Below are 22,881 nucleotides of genomic sequence, written 5' to 3'. Positions count from 1 at the left end.
GGGAGCTTAGATGTAGATCTCACGGGAAGAAAGCGAGAATGAGTTGAGAGGGGTAGGTTGGCCGTGATATTGGATGGTGGGTGGAGCCACGATCAAGGCTCAACCTGTCTGTCACAGACAGACGTGATGTCATTGGAGCTTCCGTAGTTGGTCACGCTGAGGCGATTCCCATAGTGAAACACCGAGCGAAGTTAGAAAAAGAACACAATCAACAGTTTGTTGTCACTTTAACATGCCCAATCTTATCCACTTCTAAAAGTGTCTCTAGCTGCCAGTCCCGACTCTCACCAGGTCTCCCAGCAGCGCAGACACGCATGCCTCCGAGGCGTCACAGATAGCAGTGAGGTCATGGCCGCCTTCAAGCGCCATTACAACCCGCCCACCTGCCAGAGCCATCAGGAGCTGTGTCAGCTGGCCGAAACCTGCCAACACAATTGGTCACAGGTAAGAAAGGCAAATTCAAATCAGTCTTTGTCTGATCAGCAGAAACATTTCACTCACACTTGGCAGAGACATTGTAGCCCCCAAGGGGAGACTGATGACCCTCCACTGCATCAAAACCTGCAGACACCAGGACCACATCTGGACTGAACTGTTGGGCGATGGGCATGACCACACTCCTACACACATACAAAAATAAAAACACAACAGACAATAAAACTTCAGAACATATTTTTGCTGAGTCGGCATTCACACTTATTTTACTTTTCTGTATGTTCTTTTGCAACCTAACTTCTTCTGCGTACTTTGTAATATTTTAGCCATTCAGGAGATGGGTGCTGTTACTTTTAGTTTTTGTAACTTTTCAGAATAATTAATTTTATTGACAAAATTTTTCCTTTAAGAAATAAATTAAGATCTCCTCAATTCCTTCAGAAACAATGTTCTCTTTGAAATCTAATTTAGCTACTGGCTCTGGTGTTTTCCTAGGCTATTTTTAGCCAGTGTTTTGCTTCCTTTAGCTTTAACAATTTACTTTCAGTTTCTTCAGCACTCAGAATTCACACTGCATTTTCACAGAAAAAGTTTTTTGACTTACATATTTATTTTAAATTGCATAAATGTTAGCTTTACTGTCCATATATGGAACATTTGCTTCTAAGCCACAAGTTTCAGGGACTAGAAATGGTTCCTCAACATAAAAAATGAGGTGATAGGGATAAATATTTGCTGAAAAGAAAAGCATTTTGGATACAAACTGTACTTTGCTAACAGAAATATCCATCCATCCATCCATCCATCCATTCATCTATCGTTTGGTTTTTGTGATGATTTTTCTCACATTTGTTTTTATTTCCTAGGTGTCTTACTCCTGAAAGGCTGGTAGTTCTTATATGTTTGTATATAAAAGCCTGTGTCTTTAAATGACTGTTTCTAATCATGGCTTTAGACCAAAATGCTTCCACATTAAATTATTCACAATTGAATAATCCAGTCATGATTATTCACACAGTGACTGCTGGTTATGGTTCTGGTCCATTCTTTCTTTTTCTGTGTATAAGTTAGTACTAAGCAGTGAATTGTGAGAGTCTGCTTGTAGCAATGAACCTAAAGCATTAGTTTGAATGTGAAAATATGTAAAATTACTACACAGGCATGAAAAATACAAATCTAACCTCAGATAAAAATATGGCAGCACAAGTTTACGAAAACAAAATACGTCATTTTTACACACGTTAACTTTTTGAATGATGACATCGTTCATCTGATGAGGTTTTGTTTTCAGCTTGTAGGATTGTGTGTTTAAATGCAAAATCACTTTGTAATCAGAGAGCAGCAGGCGGTTTACCTGAAGGCAGTGAGGTACTCCACATCACCCATAGGGGGCTCCACTCCCCCAGTCCACGCTATGTTCACATTAAAACCAACACCTGCACCTGAGCCCACCTGCCCAAAGCAAAACACAGAGAGAGAGAGAGTACTAAAAATGAAAATTTCTTTTTTTGTAAAGAGTCTTTGGTTATTTTAGTGTTCGTATAAAAATGAACAAAACATATTATCTTGATCTTGGTTCAAGAAATCCTTATTGCAACCCAGTCCCAGACCCATTTTGCTGTTTTTAAACAGGATGATGACCTTTATTCTCTTCCATTTAATTTATTTGAAACAAAAAAGGCAATAAACACATGTTTAACTTGAATTATCCCATGAAGACCTGTTTTTCATGTAGCCTTTCCATCACCCACTCACGGACACTTCACAGAAGGATCTATGTAGGTGTTGTGGAACAAACATGATGTGAATGTTCATATTAGAAAGCTCATCAGACAGCACAGGCACAGCTCATTAGAGTGCAGCTCAAAGAACATGAGCCCAGTTCATCACAATGTATAGGTACAGTTTATCACATACTCCAGTTGCAGCTTTCTGCATACATGTCATTTTCTGTGACTGTTCTAAATTTTTTGCAAACTTCATTAGTTGTAAGCATGAGTAGCATAAAGCTGTCAAAAATGCCATCCAGGAGGTACACATGCAGAAATGTGCAGGAATTCAGAGATGCTGCAATCACAACTACTCCTTGTAAATCAAATGTGTTTAAAACTGTTTTCTATTCTTTAGATTTGTTTATTTTTAGCAGTTTCTGAAAACAACCCTGGCAACTGTGATTAACCCAACTGAATTAAAAACAATGAATCCTTTGGGGTTTAGAATGTAACTTCTAACACATAGAAACCAAATCAAGGATAGGAGGAGAACCAGGGAATCCCATTAAGATGGATAAATATTATTTATTATGGGAACAAGGGTTTACTGATACTATCAAAATAGACTATTACAGCAGGTCACTAAAAGTACTACTACTTTTGTGATTTCTTCTCATGTTGTTGTTAAAGTGTGTGCGTGTGTGTGTGTGTGTGTGTGTGTGTGTACCTCCTCAGGAGCTCCACTACCAGGGAAGAAGTTTCCATCATCGTACCGATGGAGAGAGATGTAGAGAACGCTGGGATCATTGTAGAAGGCCTGTTGGGTGCCATTGCCATGATGAATGTCCTGCCAGGACAGTATTATTAAAAGACAAGGTCAGTGAAATACAATGAAAACACTGGAATATGTTTTAATCTGTTCACCAGTGCAACATTTGGTTTGAAACAAAGGTCTGGTATTATAATGTCGCTCTGTGCCTACAGCAAGGGGTTCAGCTGTTTATTTTCTGTGTCCATTACCTTTCACAACAACAGTACTTGTGACTGTATTCCTACTGATTCTGAGGTTGCTCTGCAAATAAAACTTCACTGTACTGACTCTGAGTATTTGCTAGTCAGGAATCTTCTTTTGCAACATTACAGCAGGAATTTCTTGTTCAGCCAAGGGAGCTCACAGCTCTTTGTTTGTTAGCATACACTTGTCATTCTATGTTGAGAAGTTACAAAGTTGATGCAATTTTGGTCAAACCTTGAAAATAATTTTATGCATTACCTTATGTAGTACTGCAAGTTGTGTTAATGCTAAGAGTATGTGCTGCCAATGACTCTCAGCTACTACCACACCAAATTTTAGCTTAATATCTATAAAACTGACTGAGTTGTAGTCCTTTTTATGTTGGCCAATGGCAATTAGCTGTGGCAGCCAACTTGAATTGGGTTGGCTCCAAAAGTTAATCAGTTGTAAATGTACATCCAATGATCATTTCCTGAAAGTTTCATTTAAAATCTGTGCAGTTGTTCATGAGATATTTTGCTAACAGACAAAAAAGTTGACTCCAAATAGTCAATGGCAAAAAAAAATTTGTGCAGTCTGTTAGCACTCAGAATATTGGGGATCTGTCTCAGCTACCAGAACACCAAAATTTAGCTCAGTATCTGTATCTTTTTAGTGTTTTATGATGTTGGTTGGCTGTGACAGCCATCTTGAATGAAGTTAATAGATTCAAAACGTTAATATGTTGTAGATGTACATCCAATAGTTATTTACTAAAACTTTAATAAGAATTTGTCCAGTGGTTCACAAGGTATTTTACTAACAGATACAGTGTGTGTTTTAGTGTGACTCACCCAGTCCACAATGAGGATCTTTCCAACTCCAAGTTTCTGCTGCAGCAGCTTTGCAGTGATGGCTACTGAGTTGAAGAAACAAAAACCCCTGTGTAACACACACACCAAAATCTGTTACAACCCAAGTGTGGAGAACTAATGTGGCGTTCTTTAAAAACAGTGTTGTTACTGACATGGCTGTGGATTCCTCAGCATGGTGACCGGGTGGACGGACCACTGCAAAGCCATTCTGACAGAAAGACACAGAAGTCAGTCATCACATTAAATTGGTCTTTATGAACATTTTTAACACAAGTGTTACCTTCAGCTCCCCTGCAGCCACTTTGAAGGCTAGCTCGATGACTGAGCCCACCGCCATGCGGACTGCAGCTGACGAGTGCATCTCGTTCCATACGGTGTCGCTGTCCACCTGCAGGGGGCAGCACAGATTCCAAATCAGGGCTGAAGCTCTCATCCAGGTTACATAAAACACTGACATGTGAATTTAAGTGTCTCTCACCCCGATGCCTCCACAAGGAAGAACAGCATACATCTTCTGGCTGATTGGACCTGAAAGAGTCAAGGAAACTCTGATTTCAGCTTTTATGAAGCAAACAGTTAAAAAAAAACATAAACTTAAACCAGAAGCAACAATACAAATTCAAAAACACAACTCATTAAACAAAAAATGAAAAACATTTACAAAATTAAAGGTCTTTACAAAATTAAGGGATGCATATCACCTGCTGTATTTCATGCCAGAGTTTTAGACTAACATCTCCGTATGTTGAGAAATGATGGAGCTGTAGCCATTTTGGTCAAACCTTATAAATTGCATTATGCGCTATCTTTTAGCACTCAGAGTATGTGTTGTGAATGACTCTTAACTTCTTCATATCAGATTTTAGCTCAATATCTGTAAGATTTACTGAATTATAACCAATTTTGTTTTCACTAAGGTTGATTAGCTATAGCAACCATCTTGAATCAGGCTGACTACAAAACCTAATCAGCTGTAGATGTAGATCCAGTGATTATTCCTGTAAAATTCAGAATAGAATTTGAAATCTTACTTCTAACATACAAAGCTCTCAACAGCCAAGCTCCATCTTATATTAAAGATTTGATTGTTCCATATTTTACTAATAGAGCACTTCGCTCTCAAACTGCAGGTTTACTTGTGGTTCCAAGAGTTTCTAAAAGTAGAACAGGAGACAGAGCTTTCAGTTATCAGCCTCCTCTCTTATGGAACCAACTTCCAGTTTCTGTCTGTGAGGCTGACACCCTGTCTGCTTTTAAAACTAGGCTTAAGGCTTTCCTTTTTGATAAATCCTATAGTTAGGGTTGGCTTGGGTTTCCTGAGCTATCCCTTAGTTATGCTGCTTTAGGCTAAGACTGACTTTTGTCATGATTTGGAGATATAAATAAACCAAATTGAATTATTTCCTAAAAGTTTAAGTAAAATCCGTCCAAGGGTTCATGAGATACTTTGCTAACAAATCTAATCTCACACACAGAGAAAAACTTCATTGCCTGCCTTTTGCCTTTTGTGCTGGGCAAAATATGGATTTTACAAAAGCTATATCTTGGGGTTAGAAACAGACTACAGGTGGTCCTTCTCCACTAACCTTGAAATAGGAAAGAATAAACATTTACAGGAACCAGACATAAACACGAGAACAGAAAAACTGAAACTGTATGAAATTATCCAAATCAGGTTTTTAGATAACAGAGTGAAGGAGACATTTACCCAGAAGCTTCTTGTGGTCCAGCTTGTGCCGGTTGAGCGGGCTGGTTCCGTATAACAGGGTATGGAACTCTGAATGGACTGACTGGATCTCATCCAAAGACGCTTTCCGCCCACGAATCCTCTGCTCATGAAGAGACAGACACTCGCTTAATCTTACAAGGCCTTCACATGAAGCTCAAAGGTTCTGGTTCCAGTCGTTTCAGTGTTTGTACCTCACAGCGGCTCAGCAGGCCCGTCTCCTGCAGTCTGGACCAAATGCTTTGGACTCTCCCAGCATGCTCTGGGTGGATGTGAGCATTGCCACAAACACACTGATGTTTCAGCATCAGACTGTCATAAACAAGCCCTGCAGAAAACAAGGGGAACAAAGGCTGTTTGGGTCTTCATTATGTACAGATGTATGGTTTGTTCAGAGCAGAGTGATGTTGACGCACGTTGTAACGATTCACTGGAAGGTGATATTCCGTACAAGAGCCACCAGATGTCAGTAGGTTCAAGAGAATTCTGAGTTAACATTTGTATGTGGAGTTTCACACAACTGCCCTAACACAGGATTGTACTACTTTTATTTTATAATAAAAAAAAATGAAACCAGTTTGCAACAGAACATTATATTTGCTCTAAAAATATCAAGCTAAATAATTATTAGAGTTAATTTATCAGCAAGTTTGTTTTTTTAAATGAAAGACAAGGCAACAATAAAGAATGATATTGTTGGGACTGTTTGCTCTCTCTGACCTTCCTGTGCTCTTATTTATTTAGACTAGGACTACTCAACTTAAGTTGCAAATGGGTCATATATAAAAATTACTGGGGGTTTCATTGGCCATGAGCAATAATTTGTCAAACTTTTTCATCAAACAACTTCATTAAGTACAGAAATCATTCTGTCTCTCACTGTTTGCCTCAGAATAAAGTAATCTCAGCTACTACCACACCAAATTTTAGCTTAATATGTTTAAAATAAACTGAATTATAGCCATTGTTGTATTATCTATGGTGGCCATCTTGAATCAGAACAACCACAAAAGTCAATTAGTTTGTAGATGTACATCCAATGATTCCTTTGAAATTTCTAAACCAACATTCTACCTTTTTGGACTTGAAAGAAACATGTGGTTGCTTGTAGTTTGCTTAGATAATGACACTATTGTTGCTGTCTTCTGTCCATCCTGCAGCCTTACTGCCTTCTGAAGGTCAGATGGATGAACCAATCAGACATCTGCTTACAGGTGCACATGTTTACCCACCCAGCAAAAGATTGTCTCTTTATCAGAGGTAGACGACTACTACTAGCTTAATATGACTCTCATGGTAGGGAAGTAGCCCTAATATGTTTTGCACATTTTTAGCATCATAATCAGATCAACCAGTTTGAGATTCTGGTAACTGTGGGGAGTTGATGAAATTTTAAAAAGGGCCATATCCGCCCTGTGGGCCTCTTGTTGAATAGGCCTGATCTAGACCAATTGCTCTCAAACTGTGGTTCAAGTATCACTGGTGGTACCAAGAAGATTTTAACTTTTTACAAGTTAAATATCAAGTTAAAAGACCATCAGAAGCTGAACTGTGTAAAACTGAAAAACTGAGAGACAAAAAGATAAGTAAATCATGATTTTGGCTCCAAATGGCAACTAGTGAAACAAAACTGCAGTGGAGAATATTTCCTGAACTCCTGTGGAAACTGGAGTAGATGATGGTTAACTGATGTGTTAGTAGTTACTTAAGCAGCACCAAAATCAAAATCAAATCAAATTTATTTATAAAGCACATTTAAAAACAACACATGATTGACCAAATTGCTGTACATTAAGAGAACCAGCACCAGGACCTGATAACAACAAAAAGTGTAAAACAGTGAAGAATTTTGGTTCAACTAATCTTAAACTGGCATTCAGTTGTTGTGGAGCAGAAGAAGAGTCAAGAGCTCAGTGCTGTTGGAGCTGTCCTCAGCAATGAATACAACTACACCCTTTAGCTAGGATTAGATGTGTTCTCAATGGTTCTCCTTGAATCAGTCCAGAATCAGTCCAATGATCAAAACAGTTTGGAGTCAAAGACACAAGCTGGCACATGTCAATCAACATCTCATCCTCTCAGATTAGCCCAGTTAAAATGTAAAGATAGTTAAAATGATCAAATTTATTAGAGGTCAAAGTGTCTTTGCGTTTGTTGTTAGAATTTTGGGGACCCATCTTCAGTGGTGGACCTCGAGTTCATCAGGCGTTTTGGTCATTACCACTACACTCCTTTACTTAAAGGAGGCCCAGGCCTCCCTCAGCCTCTTGGGTTTGTTAAAGGGTTAAAATTAGGACAAAGAAGCAGGTTTGTTTTTTAGGATGGCATTAGACCCTGTTCAAATCTGGTATTTAATTCTGGTCTCACTGCCACTGAAAACATTTTCAAACTATCAGACCACCTTCAGAGGGACATATAAAAAGCCAAAATTTGATGTGGTAGTAGCCAAGAGTCATCCCTATTACATACTCTAAGTGTGATTTATTGTGATATTCCAGGAGATTGCCCATGATTTTATTTTCAAGGTTTGACCAAAATGGCTACAACTTTATCATTTCTCATCATAAGGCGATCTTAGTCTAAAACGATATGCCTTCCTACAAGGAATGCTAGACCTTTAATTACTTGAATTACTTTTCCTAATACATTAAAAAAAAACTTACCGATGGTATTAATTCTCTAAACCTAAATATTAAAAAGAGTTAACAACTGGGAGGGCATAAACCAGAACGTAATCAAACCTTATAAACCCAGAGATCTATCACCAAGCCCAAGATGTTAAGCTGCCTGTTGCTAGGCAACAGGCATGGAGGCTTACAGGAGGTGGACCGACACCATCAAACAGTTCTCCAATCAGAAACTAGGTGTGAAACTGACCGGTAGTGAAGAGGTGTTTGATGGGATTGACACCGGCTGCAGGCAAGGACTTGGCTCTTCCCAGAGGTCTGTGGGTCAGTGAGGACTGGAACACACCCAGCTGCTGTAAAGACTGCTGGGATGAAAAAAGACAGAGAGACAGGCAGAGACACAGAGAGTGAGAGAGGGAGAAAGAGACACAGAGAGTAAGAAAGAGAGAAAATGTTATGATTCACTGCAAGATGATTCAGAAATCAACCCATTCATTACTGAGTATGAGGAGGGTGTGTGTGCATGTAAAAAAAGAAGAACCAGACACACACACAGAACTCTAATTCTAAACAGAATTTCATTCATAAAAATGGCTGCAGTACAACACATTGGCTGATTGAACAGACTGAAACTGATTGAGAAAAACTGCTGCCACTACATCCTGACTGAGCTCATCACCAACCCCCTCAATGTGTGTGTATGTGTGTTTGTGGGCACTGCAGTCTCTCTCTCTCTCTCTCTCTTTCTCTCTCTCTCTCTCTCTCTCTCACACACACACACACAGAGCCACAAACATGTTCTGAAGTGGTTATATATAGGGGGTGTTGCTGTGCTCCCTGCTGCGATCTAGGTGATTCATCATGCGTGGGTGGACACTCAAAGATGCACACTTCAGGATACACACATACACGCATACAGAGCCGTAAGTCCAGTGGTTGAGTCACTAGCTGGTGATGTCATTACAGCGTCAACAATTGTGTGTGTGTGTGAGAGTTTCTTGGTTGAAGTTCACAAAGTTTGAAAGGGTTCATTGTCTCGCTTCTCTTTAATATGAGTCCAAACACACAACCTAAGTCAAAAACAATAACCTTTGAGCCTTAAAACGTTTTTAAGAACCAGATTTCAAGAAGAACAATGTTTCTGAAAAACTTGAAAAGCTCTCAATGTATTTCCATGAAGAAAATTTGGGTAAATAAAGGTAATTTGTTCTCTACATTTGACTTATCACACATATGAGATACACACAAGTGAAGAAGTGGGCAGCTTTTTAGGCACCAGGAAAGCAGTTAGGGATTAAGTGTCTTGTTTAAGGACATTGCAATATATGGGCATCGCGGGGAATCTAACCTGCGACTTTCCAGTCCCATGATGGCTGCAGTACCGCTGCACCACAGCTGTCCAGCTGGTTTTATGTTTTGTAACATAAAACCAATTATTGGGTGGCACTGTAAGCAATGGTTAGCACTGTTGAATCACAGCAAGAAGGTCACAGGTTTGCCTCTAGGTCTTTCTGTGTGGAGTTTACATGTTCTCCCTGTGCAAACGTGGGTTTTCTCCAGGTACTCCGGTTTCCTCCCACAGAGCAAAAACATGCATATTATGGTTAACTGGTAACTCTAAATTGTCCCTAGGTGTGAGTGAGAGTGAATGTTTGTGTCTTGTTTGTCTCTATGTGTCCCTGTGATGGACTGGAGACCCATCCAGAATGTCCCCCGCCTCTACCACAGTGACTGCTGAAGACAGACGCCAGCTCTCCCAGGTAAAGAAAATGGACGGATGAATGTGGCGACTCAACTGCAGACATACTTTGATTCAAATAGTATTTTAGTCTAGTTTTAAAGCATGCCATGGCACTGAACAGCTTGTAATTGATGACTCAGGTAATTCTGCTGTCTTGGTGTGGCTGGATTCAACTGCAGCTTTTGATACAGTGAATCACAGCATTCTAGTTTCTGGACTCATGTGTTGGGATTAAAGGCACAACCTTTCTGTGGTTCCACTCATATTTATCTCACAGTAGTTTCTCTGTCCAGTTAGAGAAGTATTCTTCAATTATGTCCCCTCTTTATTGTGGGGTACCTCAAAGGCCCATCTTTGGCCCAATTCTATTTATTGTGCATGCTTCCACTAGGGTCGATCTTAAGAAAGCATATCTCATTTTGCTGATTATCTTCAGATTTATCTCTGTGTTCCAGCTATCAGTCATACTGCTGTTAAAGCCTTGCAGAACTGTCTCAGTGATAAACTTTCCTAATCTGAACAAAGTCAAAACAAAAATCATTTTTATGCAGAATATCTAATTTCCTAAACAGTTATGAAAGTGCTTTTGGTCTATTACAATTACTCTTATTTGAGTGGAAATGAAAGAGGAATGAAAGTCGGCAAAAGTAAGACAGAATCCATGAGTGCGAATGAGAGGGAGACAGATGGAAGAGTGAAGATACAGGGAGTAGAGGTACTGAAGGAGTACCTGTTCCAAACATCCAAAGCAACAAGCAGAACATAAGAGGTGAAGGAGAGAGCACAGCAGGGTGGAGAGGATGGAGAGGATGGAGAGGAGTGTCAGAGGAGATTTGTGACAAAAAACAAACGGCCCTGAAGTGACCTGCATGCACAAAAGACATGACGTCACATCCAGCACGCTATGTTTATGGAAGTAAATATGGAAGCTACATGTTAGCATGTGTGTATCAGTTCTGAAGTTGCTGTGAAAGAAGAGCCAACAAAATTATTATCTCTCATGCTTGTTTCATGCAGTGTTTACATTTAATCTTGCCACTTCCCATCTACTCAGGTGCAGAATTGCACTTCTGGAATGGGAGTGACATAATTAAAAGTCAAAGTAAACTCAAGTATCGACCCCATCACGCTAGTATTAATATGATCCGACAGCAACGTTGGTAGCATATGTTGGTGTAGATTATCAGTCATCCAGAACATGGCAAATCTAAAGAGTAAAACAATGAATAAATTAGACAAGTAACTGGACTTATATTCTGTAGCTGAAGACATGCAGAGTTCAAGTTTTAAATTCTAAGACATTAGTATCAATATTATCAATATTTGGACTGATCCTCTTATCTCTACTTTAATAATGTAAAAGTTGGATTAAATGCAACATGAGTACTCAGACTGTGGTTGCTTTGAAAAACACTGGATATGTATTTGATTTAGTACCACATGAAAGGAACCTCGGTCAGATTTGAAAAAGGACAAAAAATAGGATCTGTTGCATTCAAACTGTTGTTAATAATAATGCTAACAATAATAAAAACAACAACAACAACAACAATAATAATAATAATAATAATAATAAAGGATTTGAGCCACTTTTACCTGCAGTGTGAACATAGCCTAGCATCCTCATTCATCAAAATCAACTTCAAAATGTCCAAACTATTCCTTTAAGTGGTTCAGGTATTTTTAGCAAAATATGAAGAAATGTTGTTTTAAAGCTTAAGCTGAAAAGGAAAACCTGAGTTCATGAAGAATGTTATAAATCATCAGAACTAGGTCAGTAAATACTAATTACTGCTTCAGATGAACCTGAATGAATTTCATCTGCAGTCACGTTGATAATATAGGAATAAGACTCTTGAAAAGCAGTTTTTTGTTTTTTTCAGCACCTCTTTACTAAACAACAAATTTCTGAGAGACATCCCCCCCCCCCCGCCCCTTCCTTTTACACACACATACACAACACATCAATCTGACTCGAATCAATGTTTGAAATAATTAGACTAAAAAAGGGAGTAAATGTAATTTCAGCATTAACAAAAGATTTGTATTCAGTCTGAGTACGTCAGCAGTGCTTTGTACAATCCAAAAGCACAAACCCTGCAGAGTTACCACAGTATCACACAGCATGAGTCACCCATTCAGCGACTGAAACTATAATGCTCTGTTAAACTTTCAAAAAGTAAAATTGTTCTTTTAGCTGAGGAAAACTAACAGACCATAATAAGACAAAATCCTGGAAGGTATTTTTTATACAACAACAACTTCTCAGGTTTGGACCAAAGTAGGAGGACAACTATCAACAGGGATGAGTCAGATACTGTAGCTTTAGAACAACAACTGCTGCAGTGGCACAAACTCTGAGGCAGGAAAAAAAAAAAAAAAAAATTCAAGAAATCACTCCATGATGCAGTTGAGTGATTCATCTCTCTGTGGGATAATGCGTGGTTGTTATGCCCTGAATTTAAGGCTCACCTGGTGTTTTAAAGCAGCATTTTCCACCTGCCGTACACTTCCTCACTTTAACTTTACTGTTTCCACTCATTTATTGTTTTTTTATCTAATCTAATTGTGAGATTAATACTTAAACTATTAAAATTAGAATTTGAAATGTATTTAAAAAACTGAATGCACTGGGTTTCAGCTTGACCAGCCTTAATTGGCAATTGGCCGGTCAAACACTCAAAAATCTGATAGTTTTCAGTCAGTGATCACACCACAGGTAAGCTGCTATGTTGCTCAGCACGGCTCAGTGGGAAAGTTTTCACTGAGTAAGGAAAAGTTAAGTTAGCTGTATGTGTAAGGTGTTTATAAATAAAGTAAAAAGGATAAGAAGGCACAGAACCTTGCTGCAATTTTGTCCCATTCCTCCTGAATCAGGTTTGTAGCCCTCCTTGCTCACACACACCTTTTCAGCTCTGCCCACAAATTTTTTATGGGATTGAGATCAGGAATTTGTGATGACCACTCCAAAACATTGACTCTGTTGTCCTTAAGCAAAATAGATGACAACATCTATTTTGTGAAGTACACCAGTCCCTCCTGCAGCAAAACACCCCCACAACATGATGCTGCCACCCCGTACTTCACAGTCCGGACGGTCCAAGCTTCCTCCTTTTTCCTCCAAACAATGGCGATCATGGCCAAACAGTTCAATTTTAGTTTCATCAGACCACAGGGCCTTTGTGCATTTACAAACTGTAATCTGGCTTCTTTATGTTGCTTTAGGAGTAATGGCTTCTTCCTCGTTGAGTGGTCTTTCAGCTCATGTTGGTTCAGGACTCGTTCCACTGTGGATAATGACTCTCTGACCAGCTTCAGAGGCATCTTCACAGGGTCTTTTGCTTTTGGTTTGGGGTTGATGCACACATTTTGCACCAAAACACGTTCATCTCAGGAAAATGGAACTCATCTCCTTCATGAGGGGTATAATGGCAGGACATTCCCATGGTGTTCATACTGGAAATTGTACCCAAGGATGAATGGAGGCTCACAGTTCTTTTCCTGCTATCTGCTATCTTGGCTGATTTCTTTTGATTTTCCCATGATGTCACACAAAGAAGCAGTGTTTGAAGTCTGCCTTAAAACATCCACAGATCTGCTTCCATTTAACTCGTTTATTTGTTTAGCATAGTAATATTAGTGTATGCAAACTTGTAACCTTAAAGAAATTTCAAAAAAAATTCTCTCTCATTATTCGAGCATTTAGCAAATAGAAAATATTTGGGAATCCTAACTGACCTAAAACAGGGAAAGTTTAGTCTGATTTAATGTCTTTTTATACAATTTATACTTGTAGTAGGAACTTTCAGTAGGAATTTTGTTTTCTGTTTTTAAATACTTTCAACAAAGTTGCAGTTTATTATAGAAATATATTTTTTAGAGAAAAAAAAATCCTGTGATGTGGTGCTCTGTAATGTAATGAGGTGTGCACAAAAAAGATAAAAACTTTAAGAAGCTATAATCTGCATATCTACTGTAATTTTTTTTTTTTTTTTTTTTTTCAAATTTCTCTGTTTGATAATCTGGAGGAGATTATTTGTAGATTTTCAGTGATAAAAAGAAAAAGTTCAGGGAACTACTAATATTTTTGAAGAAAANTTTCTGTTTTTAAATACTTTCAACAAAGTTGCAGTTTATTATAGAAATATATTTTTTAGAGAAAAAAAAATCCTGTGATGTGGTGCTCTGTAATGAAATCTAATGTATCAGATTGAAGTGCCTTTTTTAATCCTCTAAATTTTTGGCATCATTTATTTTTTTTTTTTTTTTTTTTTTTTTTTACAAATTTCTCTGTTTGATAATCTGGAGGAGATTATTTGTAGATTTTCAGTGATAAAAAGAAAAAGTTCAGGGAACTACTAATATTTTTGAAGAAAAGATTTTATACTTTAATCATTTTTTTATGACCGGATAGACAAATTTGCAATTTAGCCAGTCAATTTATCCATCCATCAATCAATCTTCTACTGCTTATCTATGGTCAGGTCGCAGAGGCAACAGGTCCAGGAGAGAAACCCCGATATTCCAGCAGCACTCTTCAGCTCCACCCGGGGGATCCCAAGGTGTTACCAGGTTAAAGAGGCCATATGATCCTTCCAGCATGTTCTGGGTCTGCCCTGGGTTATCCTCCCAGTGAGACATGCTCAGAAAACCTCCAAAGGGAGGCATCCTAATCATATGCCCAAACCATCTCAACTGACTCCTTTCAATGAAAAGCAGCAGCAGCTCTAATCTGAGCTCTCCCCGCATGACGGAGCTCTTCACCCTATCTCTAAGGTTGCTTGTATCTGGATCTTGTTCTTTCGGTCCATGACCTTAGATTACGGCTGGAAGACAGACAGACAGACAGACAGACCAGTGAATCAAGAGCTTTGGCTTTCGACTCAACTCTTTCTTCACCACAACTGGTGGCACTCATCTCCTTCCTGAGGGGTATAATGGCAGGGCACTTTCATTCTCACCGATAAAAAAATGAATTCCAGAGTAGGAAAGAAGCCAACTCTTGGAGAGGAGTTGGCTTCCAGATACAAGCTGTGAGTGGAAGTGAGCCCAACTGGGCCTATGTGGAAATGGCATCTTGTCTTTTATTCAGACTTCGCCCGACCAAGCCTCAGGAGCCAAGACACAACAACCAGGTGCTCGCTGTCTGACTAACATACAGTACATTCTGTATTGTGTAACTTTAATAGCCATCATCTGCTTTACAAGTAAAAATCTCATGTTTAAGCAGCCAAATGATCATTAAGATTGTGTTTAGCAGCAACTGTCTGTCGGTTTGTTACTCAGCAGTTTAATCCATTTTTAACATTGGACACTTTAAACAAACTGAATCCCAGTGTCCATACCACAGCACGATCAAACTGAATGATGCAACAGAATAACAATTTTTAATTTAATTAGAAATTCATATATGTGTAGTATTCTATTAATTATAGTTCTTTGAGAGAAATCAGAATCATTCAAAATTGGTATCAGTAAAGTGGAGCTATACAAAAATTGGAAATCATTATTGGCCCACAAAACCAGAACTAGTGCACTTGGTTCAACCTAAAACTGACTCAGAGACACATATAGGTTTTTAATGCTTGGAATCTGCAGTGAAAACTTGCTTTCATACACAAACCTGAATGTAGCTCCCCCTCTCCTCTTCCTCACTCTCCCTCAGCTGGATAACATCGTCGTCCTCGTCTTCCTCATCCAGCTCGCTCTCTGTGCTTTCCCCTTTGATGTGCATGCTCCTGTGTTCCTCCTCCCCCTTTACGTGCAAGCTGAGCTGCTCAGACGAATGCGTGCTGTCGTCAGATCCCTCCTTCTGAAGTCTGAATGAAGAAAAAGGACACCTGTTTGTAGGGATGCAAAGTTTAATATGGAAATTTAAAAAATGATCAGTTTTCAGGAATTCTGCACCTGTTAAGACCCAGCCCCTCATCCTCCTGCATGTCACTGGTCTCTGTTAGCTCCTCCTCAATCTCCTCTGGGTGGGTAGGTGGTGGTCTGGGGAGATCTGCCCCCTTTGACAGCATCTAAATACACAACTTGGTGTTAGTTTGCTAACATGTGCTTGTCAGTGTATGTGTGTGTGCTGGGAGTGAACATGTGTACTTTGTAATGTTTCTCCAGGAAGTGCTGGTGCTGCTGCTGGACCACCAGCTGCTGCAGGGCCTGGGGGGACTGGGGTAAAGGTGCGCTCTGTGTGCGGGCCAGCGGTCGATGGCGAGGCAGCTTGTTGAAGGGCCGCATGCCAGTGTTGACGCCCCTCTCTGCTGTGACCAGCGGTGATTGATTGTACATGGGGACTGAATGGGGAGGCACAGAACCAACAGAGTGAACGTGGATTCTACAGGTGTGTGACACATCCAGGAGTTTGTGTGTGGGTGTGTTTGTTCCACCTAGCATAGCGGTTTGTTGTCTGGCTTGCTCCAGTAGGAGTACATGTTGTAACAATGAGGAATGGGCTGAATGAGAGGTTTGGGGTGGGGTTTCCACATCATGTGTTGCACCTGAAAACAAACATTTAATCACTTGTTTCGAATCAAACTTTCATTTTACTGTTGTTTCTTTATGCAGATGACACACAGCTCTATATTTTTATAAAGCCAGAAGAAGCTAATCAGTTTGACCTCCCTCACACTGGATTATGACCCTCCCCTACACTGTTCATGAAATAATGTCAGAATAATGTTCCTGACTGGAAAACATGGAAAAATATGAATATCCTGTCAACTACAGTTCATAATATCATCAAAAGATTTCAAGACTCTGGAGAAATCTCTGAGCTCAAAGAACGAGGATGAAAGTCTATATTGAATGCCTGTGATCTTTGGGCCCTCAGGGGCCACTGCATTGAAAGCACATCTGATTCTGTTCTGGACATCTCTGCATGGACTCAGGAACACTTCCACAAATCACTGTCAGTAAACACAGTTCACTGTGCCATCCACAGATGGTGGTTAAAGTGCTATCAAGCAAAGAAGAAGTCCTATGTGAATACCATTCAGAAATGCAGACGTTTTCTCTGGACCAAAGCTCATTTAAAATGGACTAAAGGAAAGTGGAAACTATTCTGCTCTCAGAAAAACTCTTCAGTTCCTAGACGTTTACAGACTGTTGTTAATAGAAGAGGGGATGCTTCATAGCAGGAAACATAGCCCTGTCCACTTTATTGAGATGTGTTGCTGCCATAAAATTCAACTGAAACTTTTTTAATTTTTTAAATCGTACAATTTCTTAGTTTAAACATTGGTTGTGTTTACTATTTTCCACTACAAATAAAATGCGGGTTTTGCAAATCATTGCATTCTGTTTTTAATGACATTTTACACAATATCCCAACTTATTCTTAATTGGGGTTATATAAATATTAGGGTTTCTGTACCTCCAATATCAGTTTCAACTTTCTTGTAGAGGAAGAAACACCATCAGCAGGATGAGAGGATGCAGGTGAAGGAGTTCTCTGTTGTGCACATAGAACACATTCACCGTTCTTCCTTCCTCCTTTCTCGACCAGAAGGCCCGATCATGATGAAAATAAGTCCGTCTTGCTTTGTGTCCAAACGGAGAATAAACGATGGCTGAGCAGCAGTGGTGCCTAGACTGGTTGTTGAAGCATGGTGAAAGCATGGTGTGGTGCTATTGGTTGTATTGAGTCTAACAGCAGGACTTGTTGCATATCTGCTGCGCCACCAAGAGAGTTGCAGTAACTTGACTGGAGCTCTGCCAGCTCAATGTTGGCCTCATGGGTTCGTAGCTTTAGCATGAGGCCACTGTGGCCAGTCCTGCTTTAAATTCTTGGCATATAAGTAAAACTGCACTCACTCTCCACCCAGGACCTTGATGCATTGCCACCATGAAGCTAAACCACCCCAACCTCACTACAGAAGCATGTTCAAAGCCATCATGGACCAACCACGCTATCATACATATTGAGGAGCATACTGTGTCCTTAATATGCCCCTGAAGATCTCTGCTGTAAAGACTGTCCACGTTCTGGTTGATTTTTGTCACCACAGGGTCTTCATCCAGTGTTAAAGGTCTCTTTTGAAGATGTCAATTCTGGATGAAGGGTTTCTACACAATTTCCAGTTCAAACTTCCAGACTTTTCCAGACTCAACATTTTAGATCTCTAAGTCAATTTTTAGGCCATTTTTGAAATGCAAACACAAAACATTTGTTGTGAATATACAATACAGACTGTGCATAAAAACAGATACATAATTTACTTTTTGGCTTTTCAGAAGAAAATTGATGAAAGTAGCTGCTTTGGGGCTCTTCAACATTTCTGCAAAATGTTTCTAGTTAATTATGAATTAGTCTTCACCATTTATATTTTTGGTGTTCTTTGCTTGATGTTCTTGCAGTATTTTAAATAGATTTGAGATTAAAAAGTGCTTCATAAATAAAATTGATCAAAATAGTCAGCAATCCCTACATACAGAAAGGGTCTTCTAACACACAGGTTTATAAATATTTTAATATGGCAACAGATCTAAGAGATGTCTGTAGCACTAACCTGCTGGCAGGGACGACGTGGACAGAAACTTTCCTGTTAGAGCTCCGCCCCCTCTCAAGGACTGGATGGCTTGACGTTCGGCCTCTTGCTGGGTTGTCTGCTTCTGTGGAGGCTGGAGAAGGGGTACAGACATTTATCTCATTTTATTTTTTATCCATTTATCCATCTTCTGCCACTTATCTATAGTTGGGTGGCAGAGGCAACAGATCCAGGAGATAAACCAGACATCCCTCTACCCAGCGACACTCTGCAGCTCCTCCTGGGGATCCCAAGCCATTCCCAAGCCAGAGAGGATACATAATCCCTCGAGCAAGTTCTGGGTCTACCTCGGTGCGAATTGCATTTTTATGTTAGCCAAAATCAGTGTTTTATACAAATGTGTTCAAATAAGCATGTTCATAAGTGATGTTCTTTTTTTTTTGTGAACTCTAAACTTTACCTTGACAAACCTGAATTGAACACTGCTCAAAAAAACGTCGATGAAAAATTTATTTGACAGTGAACAGTTGCGGACAAAATTTTCTTATTTACTTAAAAAAAAAAAATTCCCATCTGTAGGAGACCTGTCTGTAGAAGTGGAGGCTGCAGAGTGCGAGTATAAACCTGTGAAGATAAACGTTAAGAGTTTGACTCACCGTGATGTGCGTGTTGGCAGGGAGGCCCAGAGAGATGTTGGGCAGAGAGGGTGAAGTGTAGAGACTCAGAGGACTCAATGCCCCATCAGTCCCCAGGGTCTGATGGAGAGATCTCAACTGTAGACAAACAGAGATATCAACACTGCCTTCAATTACACACTTGTTTTATACTGATACAATCACATTAAAACATGGATTTGTTTTATTTAGATATTTTTATTATGTAAAAAAGGAATAATAGAAAACTCCTTAATTAACAGCAGAATATTGTGTCCTTTTATATTAATATTTATGTATAAAATGACAAGAGAGCTGTCAGCCAAAACAATGGAACATACTTTAAAACTCCTTCTAAAGGTCTAATAAACACTGAATAGGAAAGTATGTTGGTTGTTCCCATCAGCTAGGTTTAAAAACCTGAAGGAAGTATTAAGAAAAATTAAATGATTGTAGAAAGGAAACATACAGGAAGACATGAAAACATCTGGGTCAAAAACAGAAGGCAATGAGACTCCAAAACAGGAAATGCACAATAAAAGACAGAAAAACAACAGTATTCAATGTTTGTGAGTGAGAGACCAGATGAAGGAAAGGGGACTTCCACCCAGAAAAACTGATGCAATGAAAGTATGAAAAAGTAGGAACCCGACTGATGAAGAAAAATGACATTTTCTGTCTTTTCCACAATCTTAAAACTGGTTCTGTGCCAAGTTTTCTATCATGTTTCAACAACACTGGTAAATGGTTGAGTTTTGTTAGTTTTAAAGCTTAAACTATTCATTAAATACTGTTAGGAAAAAAATTAAAACTCATTTTAAAAATTGAGTGAAGGAGCAGCCAAGTCCAAAGAATGAACTCAGAAAGACCTTAGACAGCCTCAACAACTAATGATTAAGACCACTTCAAACAATGACAGGAAACGTTGGCAACTTGTAAACAAAACACAAAGAAAGGAACCATAGCTGAAAACATTTGCACAGTACTGCAGGACAAATGGAGGGAGCACAATCTGTGTAACTGTGAGACAAAAGGTTGATATAAGCAGACTGGTTTTCTTCTATGATCATTTAATATTAATTTATTATATAAATACTTTTAATCTCTGTTCTTATGAAGGTTCTGTAGAAACTTTGAACAAACAAGTTTAATGTGTTCAGTTTTAAATACACCTAAAATAAAAAAGGTGACACCTGTCTTAAAATGATTTTTAGCCTTATTGTTATTGTTGTTATAATTATTTTTCATTTCCTATTTGAGCTCTGAACGCTTCTCTCGACCTGGACAAAAGTGACCTGTATGGGGCAGACTTGAACTTTGTGTTCAGGATGAAGAAATGATTTGAACAATTTGGAAATCAGCAGAAGTTATTCTATACCTCAGTCTGTATGTTGGGGACCGAACCTGTGTTGCCGTTGGCGATGGCCGTATTGGAACTATTAGGACTGCTAGGACCAGAACCTGGAGCGCTGTTACAGAGAGAGGAAACTGGGAGAGAGAAACGAAGAAAAAGAGTTCAAAAGAAATCATTTTAAATGTGATATCAGAGAACCTGCTCAGGCTGAATCCACACACCTTCAGTCCTCTCAGAATTAAAGACCTAGCATTTCCATCTATCATCTCCCACCATTCATGCCATTAGATAATCTTATGACAACAAATGAGAGTTGACGAGTTTTAGTAAAACCTTGAAAATAACATTATGTGTGATCAGTTAGTGCTTAAAGTGTGTTTTGGGGATGACTTTCAGCTACAATCAAACCAAATTTAAGTTTAATATCAGTAAAACTGATTGGGTTATTGCCATTTCTGTGTTTGCAAAGGTAGATAAGCTATGACAGCCATCTTTCATCAAGCTGACTCTAAAGGTTAATCAGTTGAAGATGTACATCTAATTATCACTTTCTGAGAGTTTCATTAAAATCCATCTAGTCATCCATGAGATATTTTGCTAACAGACCAACACACAAAGACACAGGAAAAAACTTTATCGCTCTACATTCCCCTTTCAGTGGTGGGTGATAGCTGTAAGCCACAGCTACAGACACTGTAGCAGCTCCTAACAGAAAAGAAAAGAGACACAAGCAGACACAAAAGCCTTTCAGAGGCAGGTGTTAAAAATAATAAAAAAGTGTGTTTACCTGATATCTCAATGGCTCGTTTCTTGAATGTGCTGATGACAGTTCCATCTTTCCTGCGGAGCAGCGGCGAGCTGCGCCTCTCCGCCACCTTCTGCTTCAACCGAGAGCGCACCTTCAGGTTGGGCTCTGAGACTGAATGGGTCAGAGAGAGAGGCAGGAAAACTTATCACATGACCTGCATGGAGACTCATTCAGGCTGTGGTCACATTAACAAATGCTCCTCACAGTTTTATTCAGACATTTAGAACCATGATTAGTATCCATTATTTGCATTTCCCTTTGTCAGCTTCTCATTTCATCTTTATTTACACACAATTCTGTTTTTTACAAGTGTAGCAGTGAGTCCTAGTGGTAATTATGCCAAAATAAATGTATAATGCCAAACTGACAATGCTGTAGATGTTTATAAAACAGTTTGCATGAACAGCTATGAAATTTTTCAGATTGGAGTTGTTTCAGAAAGGTAAGATCTGTTTTTAAGTGGGTCCATTCAGGCTGTATTGTCGAGCAAACAGTAGCCAGTCTAAGGAGACACATTCCCAAAGTTGATCACTGCTGTCTTAAAACCCCCATCTTCAACATTTCACAGCGGTTCATTGAAATGCTAATATTTAAACCTTTGCATCTCCAATATTTCTCATGACACAATTACTTCGGAAGAAATCTTAGGAGATTCCTGCAGGAAGGGACCACAGGCCATACTGGACATGTTCCAGCTAGCTGCTGCTGGGTAAAATCTATTTTTAGACACATTGCATTGGCAGACATGGATGATTCTGAACTGATTTTCAAATGTCAGAAATTGACCTTGTTAAAATAATCTGTGCTGCCACTTTAAGAGAGTCAGCAGAGTCGTTGCTGCCTGGTGCAGTTTGTCCCAATTGAGTTACCATAACTTCTTGTAGTAGAAACATTGTAGTAAAACTCTATTTCACATCTTTTCCTCTTTCTTTGCTGAAACTTGAAGAATATTTGTCTGTAATAGTTTAAGTTATGACTGAAATGTTTGATTTGTGCATGAATTTGTAGTGATAAACATGATGCTAATCACATTAGCTTTTTTATGACATTTTTAATGTTTTCAATGTTAATTTCACCACGTAACTCTTTCCCACCTGTTTTTCGGAGGGGAAAATCATCTTTGCCCTCGTAGTTCCCTAACAGGGGGGGCAGTTTATAGGAGGGAGGGGTTCCAGGGGTGTTACTCTGAGGGGGAGAGCTCTGCTCCAGGAAGGTGTGCTGGGCCCCCCTACAGACAAAAGCACACACAGTAGACAGAGATTAATACCTTAAAGTCATTTTCTACCAACATCCTTTCTGTAGCCTTCATCCTGTTTATAAAATGACTTTCATTTACTGGCTGCATCATGGACTCATGCTAAAGTTTCTGAAAACACTAAATATCAAATAAATGAGCGATTCTGTTCAAACCATTGACAGACATACATATGTATGTATATATATATATATATATATATACATACATAT

At 39.1% G+C, this 22,881-nt stretch overlaps 1 protein-coding gene across 10 annotated transcripts in view; it reads right to left on the bottom strand.

Annotated features, from left to right (window-relative positions):
* hdac5 (histone deacetylase 5) overlaps positions 1–22,881 on the bottom strand; it is a 95,302-nt gene that overhangs the window by 22,723 nt on the left and 49,698 nt on the right. For 9 of the 10 annotated variants that reach the window (XM_037978542.1, XM_037978541.1, XM_037978544.1 and 6 more), the window contains 20 exons: positions 22,509–22,642; positions 21,394–21,525; positions 20,631–20,740; positions 19,256–19,372; positions 18,621–18,732; positions 16,500–16,610; positions 16,213–16,406; positions 16,018–16,133; positions 15,734–15,929; positions 8,620–8,734; positions 5,937–6,070; positions 5,725–5,845; positions 4,495–4,544; positions 4,297–4,404; positions 4,169–4,224; positions 3,996–4,083; positions 2,875–2,994; positions 1,790–1,887; positions 502–620; positions 289–422 (listed from right to left, as the gene is read on the bottom strand). In XM_037978542.1, coding sequence (XP_037834470.1) covers positions 289–422; positions 502–620; positions 1,790–1,887; positions 2,875–2,994; positions 3,996–4,083; positions 4,169–4,224; positions 4,297–4,404; positions 4,495–4,544; positions 5,725–5,845; positions 5,937–6,070; positions 8,620–8,734; positions 15,734–15,929; positions 16,018–16,133; positions 16,213–16,406; positions 16,500–16,610; positions 18,621–18,732; positions 19,256–19,372; positions 20,631–20,740; positions 21,394–21,525; positions 22,509–22,642 — 2,365 coding nt within the window. The remainder of the gene's footprint in view (positions 1–288; positions 423–501; positions 621–1,789; positions 1,888–2,874; positions 2,995–3,995; positions 4,084–4,168; positions 4,225–4,296; positions 4,405–4,494; positions 4,545–5,724; positions 5,846–5,936; positions 6,071–8,619; positions 8,735–15,733; positions 15,930–16,017; positions 16,134–16,212; positions 16,407–16,499; positions 16,611–18,620; positions 18,733–19,255; positions 19,373–20,630; positions 20,741–21,393; positions 21,526–22,508; positions 22,643–22,881) is intronic. The other variant, XM_037978543.1, reaches the window with a different exon arrangement.

The sequence above is a fragment of the Kryptolebias marmoratus genome, linkage group LG12, assembly GCF_001649575.2.
Source record: "Kryptolebias marmoratus isolate JLee-2015 linkage group LG12, ASM164957v2, whole genome shotgun sequence".
Taxonomy (NCBI): Eukaryota; Metazoa; Chordata; class Actinopteri; order Cyprinodontiformes; family Rivulidae; genus Kryptolebias; species Kryptolebias marmoratus.
This window is presented reverse-complemented; position numbering and strand designations above follow the sequence as displayed.